At 37.9% G+C, this 7,129-nt stretch overlaps 1 protein-coding gene across 2 annotated transcripts in view; it reads right to left on the bottom strand.

The window, feature by feature from the left end:
- Nucleotides 1-7,129, bottom strand: part of LOC133546920 (zinc finger protein 177-like) — a 7,566-nt gene extending 437 nt beyond the window's left edge. The window contains exons 1-2 of one of the 2 annotated variants that reach the window (XM_061892774.1): nt 7,062-7,129; nt 1-1,202 (exon numbers count right to left, since the gene is read on the bottom strand). The exon at nt 1-1,202 is cut by the window's left edge and continues 437 nt beyond it. In XM_061892774.1, coding sequence (XP_061748758.1) covers nt 394-1,202; nt 7,062-7,080 — 828 coding nt within the window. In that variant the 5' untranslated portion in view covers nt 7,081-7,129 and the 3' untranslated portion in view covers nt 1-393. Of the gene's footprint in view, nt 1,203-6,620 lie in introns of both variants that reach the window. The other variant, XM_061892773.1, reaches the window with a different exon arrangement.

Below are 7,129 nucleotides of genomic sequence, written 5' to 3' on the forward strand. Positions count from 1 at the left end.
AGTCAAAATGAAAGTCTGGACAGTTTATTTCAAATCCTGCAGTTTCATTTGCTGCTGCTGTTCTCACCAGCACACTTGTGTTTCTTACACTGGTACTTAGAAGACAATCTTTCACCACACACACTGCAACTCAACACTTTCTCTCCTGGGTGTCTTCTCATGTGTGCTACAAGGGTTGATCGTCAACAAAAGCTTCTGTTGCAGATTGAACAGGAATGTGATTTTTCACCAGTGTGTGTTCTCGTGTGTACTTTCGCATATGTACTTCTTGTAAAACCTTTACCACAGGTCGAACAGGAAAAAGGTTTTTCTCCAGTGTGTGTTCTCTTGTGTCTTTTCAAATTATTACTTTGTGCAAAACCTTTACCACAGATTGAACAAGAAACGTTTTTTTCACCAGTGTGTTCTCATGTGTACTTTCAAATTTTGACGTTGTGTAAAACCTTTACCACATATTGAACAAGAAAAAGGTTTTTCTCCAGTGTGTGTTCTCATGTGTCTTTTCAAATCGTGACTTTGTGCAAAACCTTTACTACAGAGTGAACAAGAAAAAGGTTTTTCTCCAGTGTGTGTTCTCATGTGTACTTTCAGACTACAATGGTATTTAAAGGTTTTGTGACAGTGAGAAGATGTGAAGTGAGTGTTGTCAGTGTGACATGTCTTATCATCTTTAGAGTCTTCATCATCAGTGTCAGGAGAGTGTGACGTTGTGTCCTCACTATCTGATAGTGGAGCTAAGAGCTTGTCTGCTTGTGATCCTCCACAGTGGTCTCCATCAGCTTCTGTTGTCATGTGTTGTGTTGAGCTGCTGCTTGGAGGCTCCCCCCCTCCCCTCTCCTCACTTTCACCTTTCACCTCATCATCTTCACTCTTCACAGGGACACCAGTCACTGGGAACTCCTCCAACCATTTAGGCTGACTGATGCCCTTTTCCTCCTCTTCCTCTTTAATCTGCGGCGGCTCTTGGTCCTCCTCTTCCTCTTTGAAGTAAGGGGTCAGTGGGTACTCCTCTTCCTGTTTAATGTGAGGGGTCAGTGGGTCCTCCTCTTTATTTTTGATGTGTAAGTTCAGTGGGTCCTCCGCTTGCCCTTTAATGTGAAGGGTCAGTTTAACACTATGGGTCTGTGGCGTCTCAACTTCCTCTTTAATGTGGGGGGACTGTGGTTCCTCTTCCTGCTCACGAAAAATATGTTCTTCGACGTCTACGGGACGGGAGAAAACAAACATTCTTGATAAAAGTCCAGCTTTGCTCAGTCACATGAGACATTGTCCTGCACCAACATATGATCTCACAATCTCATCAGTTTCCCCTCACAGCAGTCAGGGTACTTCCAGCTGACACATGAAGAAGACATTCAGGGGAATGCCTTTCCAGGCCAACAACCAATCCTCCTTATTCATATAAAAACATCTTAAAAGTCATTCCTGCAATCCTTAATGGTAGACGCCATACGTAAAAGTTTGCTGTTCTCTCTCTAAATAAGTCATACACACACAGGAAATAATGTACCACATGCCAGCCTCCACGCAGTAGTACTAGTGATGAGCTCCCCCTGCTGGTGGACAATAATTACTGTCATTTTCACATTCATCTTTAGAGACATGTCTGCTCTAAAAATAGCATGAGCATAGTCAACATCCATCCATCCATTTTCTACTGTACTGTTCGAGGTCAAGCATGTTGGCCAAAAAAGATGACATCTGTTTTGCTTTCATTTAGATAATGTCACCACAGTTAAACTGGGAAGAAGTAATCAGATTACTGACTACTCCTTCAAAAGATAACTTGTTTACCTTATTAATAATAGTAATATTGAATTAATTTAAAGTGTTTCTAGACACTCAAATTGCGTTACAGTGAGAACTGAGAAGACATCATTCATGCAGTCCACCCACTCAATGTGGTAAGCTACATTTAATTATTATAATAATATTAAGTAGATGAAGAAATTCCTGAAAGAATTGTGTTTGAATGCTCCAATGCTGAAGCTGAACTGAAAAGTTGACAGAATGTAGTATGAATGTAAGAATAGTTTAAATGTTGAAGAGTTTGAATCTCGGGAAAACTGGGATTTTTTTAAGTTCTTAAACCAACATGCTTTTTTTGTGCTGACTCAGAGGAATGTTTTGACAGTGGACCGGTTGAAATGGGTTGAACAATGTGAAAGGAGTCATTGCACTAAAGAAGGTTGGAAATAAGGTTAGAAAAAACTGGGAATTCCTGGAAATTTGTCGAATGTGGAAAACTAGTTGTTTGTATTTCCAGGATGAATTGAATGTGTTGAAGGTAGAATGGTTTGAAACATGTGGGAATTGTGGAAATTTGAAAAATGGATAGTTATTTTTAAATGGGGAAAAATGTCCCTAAAAACTGGGAATTCCAGACAATTTCTTTGAATAAGTGTTGAAAGGGAGCACACAATTCCTGAACACACTGAATATTTTGAAGTTGGAACGGTTTGAATCAGATGAAAAATATGGGAGTTGTGGAACTTTCATTTTATTCCTTTCAATAGGAATTTCATAGAAATTTTGGAGAATTTCGGGGAAAGCAGGAATTTTTTCGAAAATGCTAAAACATGTGAATGTTCTGAATGAGTTGAAATGGTTGGTGTTACAATTTTTCAGATCGGTTGAGAAATGTTGAAGTCGTAACATTTTTGATTGAGAAATGGTTTTATGGAATTCCTTGAATTTCGGGAAAACCGGGATTTTTCCAATTTAAAAAACACATTTGTTTTCTGTCCTGATTAAGAGAAATGATTTGGCGGTGGAACGGTTGAAGTGGGTTGAAAAATTTTATATTTTCAATTTCCAGAATTAGTGGAATATGTTGCAGGTGGAATTGTTTGAATTGGTTGAAAAATGTGGAAATGGTGGCACTTTGAAAAATGGCTAATTCATTTTGAATGGGGAAAAATGTCACGCAAAACGTGGAATTCTGGCAATTTTTGGAATTTGTCAAGGAAACCCTGTGATTACCGAATAGGCTGAACAGTTTGAAGTTGGAACGGTGTGAATCGGATGAAAAATGTTTAGTTGGGGAACTTTGAAAAATGTACCATTATTTTCAATGACAATTTCATGAAAATTTTGGAAATTTGGGAAAAGCAGAATTCTTTTAGAAAATGCTAAAATATGTTAATGTTCTGAATGAGTTGGAATTTTTCAAATCGGTCAGTAGTAACTTTTTTTTGTTGAGAAATAGTATGGTAGAATTCCTGGAATTTTGGGAAAACCAGGAATTTTTCCAGAGAAAAAAACAACTTTGTTTTTTGTCCTCTTTAAGAGGAATGATTTGCTGGTGGAACGGTTGAAGTGGGTCGAAAAATGTGGTCGACACAAAAAAGGGTGAAGAAAGGGATTGAAAAAAATGAGAATTTTGGGTATTCTTCAAAATTTTTTGAACTTGGAAAAATGATAGTTTGAATGTCCAGGTTTAGTGAAACATGTAGAAGATGGAATGATTTGAATCACTTGAAAAAAGTGGAAATGGTGGAAGTTTGAAAAACAGCCAAATTATTTTGAATGGGAAAAATGACTAAGCACTTACTTATTCATGTTTCAAGCTATGTTTAGCCTTGTTCTACAGTCCTTCAGTGATAATAATACATGTAGGAAATGTAATGTATTTGCTGCAATGGAGGATGGTTGAAGGTGTGATGGAAGAAGACACAGTTTGCTGTCGTGACAACTAATTCCTCTGCTCGGCCAACTGAACATCAAAAATACAAATCAGCGGTTAAAAATCTGGACGTTTGGGGTCTTTGTGAGTGGAAAAAATGTAATTTCACAATTTCGCGACACAAAAAGACCTGGCAATAATGTCCCATACTAAATCGGGGTTTTAAGATTTGATGGGCATGAAGGCCTAGTAGTACAAAGTTTAGTTTCTACACAGTTTGGTGAATATATGTATGTAAGTAAAAATGCCTGCGATGAGGTGGCGACTTGTCCAGGGTGTACACCACCTCTGTTGTGATCCGATTCCTGGATCACATCTTTTGTCTATATTTGAGTCTTTTGTGTTTCTTGTTTATGGTTTGATTCTTCCGATTCTTAGTTAGTGCACTTCCTAGTTTGTATTGGTCACCATAGCGACTTCATTTGTTCCAACTGCACTGGCGCCCGGCGCACACCTGTCTTTGATGACCATTTCTGTATTTATACCTGCCTTTGTTGGGTCTGAGTTCTTCACTTGCTTTATGCAACACTCACGTTTGGTTAAGTTTGTCCTGTTCTGGCTTGCTACGTTCCTCCTTAGCTTCTGTGCGCTCGACACACGCTTCTGTGGACTTTTTACTCAGTGTTAGCGTTTAGCCTAGCTCCCGGTGAGTTGCACGCGCTTTCTTTTGCCTTTGTATCAGTGTTCTTTTATTATTTTATATATTAAATCCAGCTCCTACCTGCTAACTTGCTTGTCTGGTCCCGTGCATCTTGAGTTGACATCCCCACGCATCACAATGTGTTCCGAACGTGACAACCTCCTGCCTGATTGCAGCTGAGATAGGCTCCATCGACCCCCGGATGGAAAATAGATGGATGGATGGAAGAACAATTCATCTGTTGACTGTTGTCTTATGTCACTTTTGTTAAACTAAAATATTACTTGTTAAACCTTTGTACAAATTTAAAACGATCGCAATGCTAATTTTTGTTAGCCTATCAATGTGGTCGTCCATTGTAGGTTAGCATTAAGCTAGTGGCGCAAAAGCCAACTTTTTTCCTTTATGGTTGTATTGTTTTTTGTTTTTTTTTAGGTTTATACCAAACCGTATTGTTGATTGAACAAGATTGTTACATGTATGTGCAAGTCTTTTGCAGGCTCCTCAAACACACGGCGGAGAGAGCGTGGCGTCACTCCGGTGGGTGTACGGATGTGTCCAAGGTACGTAGACACAGAAAACTCCCCCACAATGGTAATAAACTTCCTCGTCCTCTACACGTCACAACGACTATTACTGTGAAACATGCAACCGTCCCGTCCTTGAGGCGCCCATTTGAAATAGCGACTAAACTACGAAGTTAAAGTTGGAAAATCCATAATCCACAACACATCTCATCTGCTTGTGTTGTTGTGAACGACATCATCCATGTAGGATTAATGTACAAACAGCACAGCAGTCGCAACTTGAGTCTCTCCCTCCTTTTTTTTTTTAACCAGCCTCAAATGGCCTCCACACTTCAAGCTGAGAACAGCAGCACACTTCCCCCTTCACAATAATAGGTCTGACTGCGCTAACAAAGGTTTCAAAAAAGCACCTCACACAAGCATGATGAACTTATCCATGCATTGACCCAAAGTACGGGTCAAATTTGTCCAACGATGTATTTCACCAATAAATGTGAGAGATTCTGCATTTAATTAATAAACATTGTATACATTTTTATTTGACAAAAAAAGCACACACTTAAATGGTAGTAAAAAAAAAAGTGTAAAAGGTAAAAAATGGAACTAAAAACAATTAAAACATAAAACAAAATTTTACTGTCTTTTTTTATTGCCATTGTTACTTAAATTTATGTGAACTATTTTTTTTACTTGTGGTTGATTAGTTACTAACTCATATCCGTTTTTTAAACTATATTTAACGTTGAGTTTTGGTAATGAAAACAAATACTGGTGTTTTCAAATGAATGAATAATTGTGTAATTGTGATTACAATATCAATCAAAATAATGGCGATTATTATTTTTCCCACAATGGTCCAGCCCTAACTGTACCCTTTTTAAACAAAGGGTGCACAATACAATCTATTCTCCATATTTCATTAACTCAAATTTATCTTTCATGCATCTCAAGAATATAAATATCATTCCATGATGTGCTTTTTCCATCCATCATCCATTTTCTACCTCTTGTCCCTTTTGGGATCACGGGGGGCGGAAGGTGGGCTACACCCTGGAAAATTCCATAAAAACTTGAAACAATGTTTTAAATGTTATCCTAATTAAAAAATATACCCTCCAGTTTGTGGCTATTATAATGAATATTTCTAGAGGATATGCATTTTTACAGCATGTTTTAAAGGGATAGCATTTAAGAAAAAGACTTCTGGGTATATTATATTGATCAACTCATTCTTATTTAGGGGGCTTAGTGAGCGGAATAGAGGTGATCCCATTGACTCCATTGTTAGAATTAGGATAGTTAAGATTTTGCTAACGTTTGTTTCCAACTTAGAATGCATACAAAATAAAAACATATTATTGTCTTACATAAGGATTGTGAAAGACAGGCAAAATAAATAAAAAAAATCAGATCCCCATTGATAATTTTTCTACATCCTGTGAACGGGCTGATGCTGTGGTGAACGTGAGAAAATAAATACATGTCAGGAAAATGCAAATGTCAGCAAAAATGGCTGGAAAAAGTTTTAAAACCTGGTTAAAGATTGTTGGCGGTAAACCCAGAGAGGCATGTGCATGTTGTAAAACGATGTTAGAATTAGCTTTATTATTTGAGTTAAGGGGGCCCCGTCATGGGGGCCGCCCCCGGCCCAGCTCTGACTTGTTCCACCACTGTTCATCCTGATTATATTATAAAATGTAAATGTCATTTTCTTGTAATTATTCAAATATAGTGTTAGTAAAGATGTGAGAGTAATAAGTAAACAAACCTGTTCTGTGTAACACAACTTGATGTTTCTTGAAAACAGCGTCCAGTAGTTGATTGTTCTCCTCTTTAGTTCTAGAAAGTTCCGCCTGGTATTCTGCTATCGTTCTTTCTAACACTACAAATATTTCTTCAACGGCAGCAGTTAGTCGCTGATCCACCAACGCTCTCAACATTTGTAATGTAGACATTTTCACACAATCACAACACTTTACTCTCACACTTGATCTCTACTTAGCGATGTGTTGATAACTTCTGTGTCTTCTGTTAGCAGCTAACAAGCTAAGCTAACTAGCGAGCTAAGCTAACTAACAAGCAAAGATAGCACGAGAAGCAGCACAGTGCTTCTAGCGCATCCAGACCACTTTATCCTTAAATAAAGAATCAAATATGTATTTTATACGACGTAAATATTTCAAACTGGAGAAAAAATAATAGGACTGACTTATTAGCGTCTTTCTCATTCGATGTGCTCTTTCTGATGTCTTCCGTTTACCCCGGAAGCTGGGAATG

This window comes from Nerophis ophidion, unplaced genomic scaffold (assembly GCF_033978795.1).
Source record: "Nerophis ophidion isolate RoL-2023_Sa unplaced genomic scaffold, RoL_Noph_v1.0 HiC_scaffold_48, whole genome shotgun sequence".
NCBI lineage: Eukaryota > Metazoa > Chordata > Actinopteri > Syngnathiformes > Syngnathidae > Nerophis > Nerophis ophidion.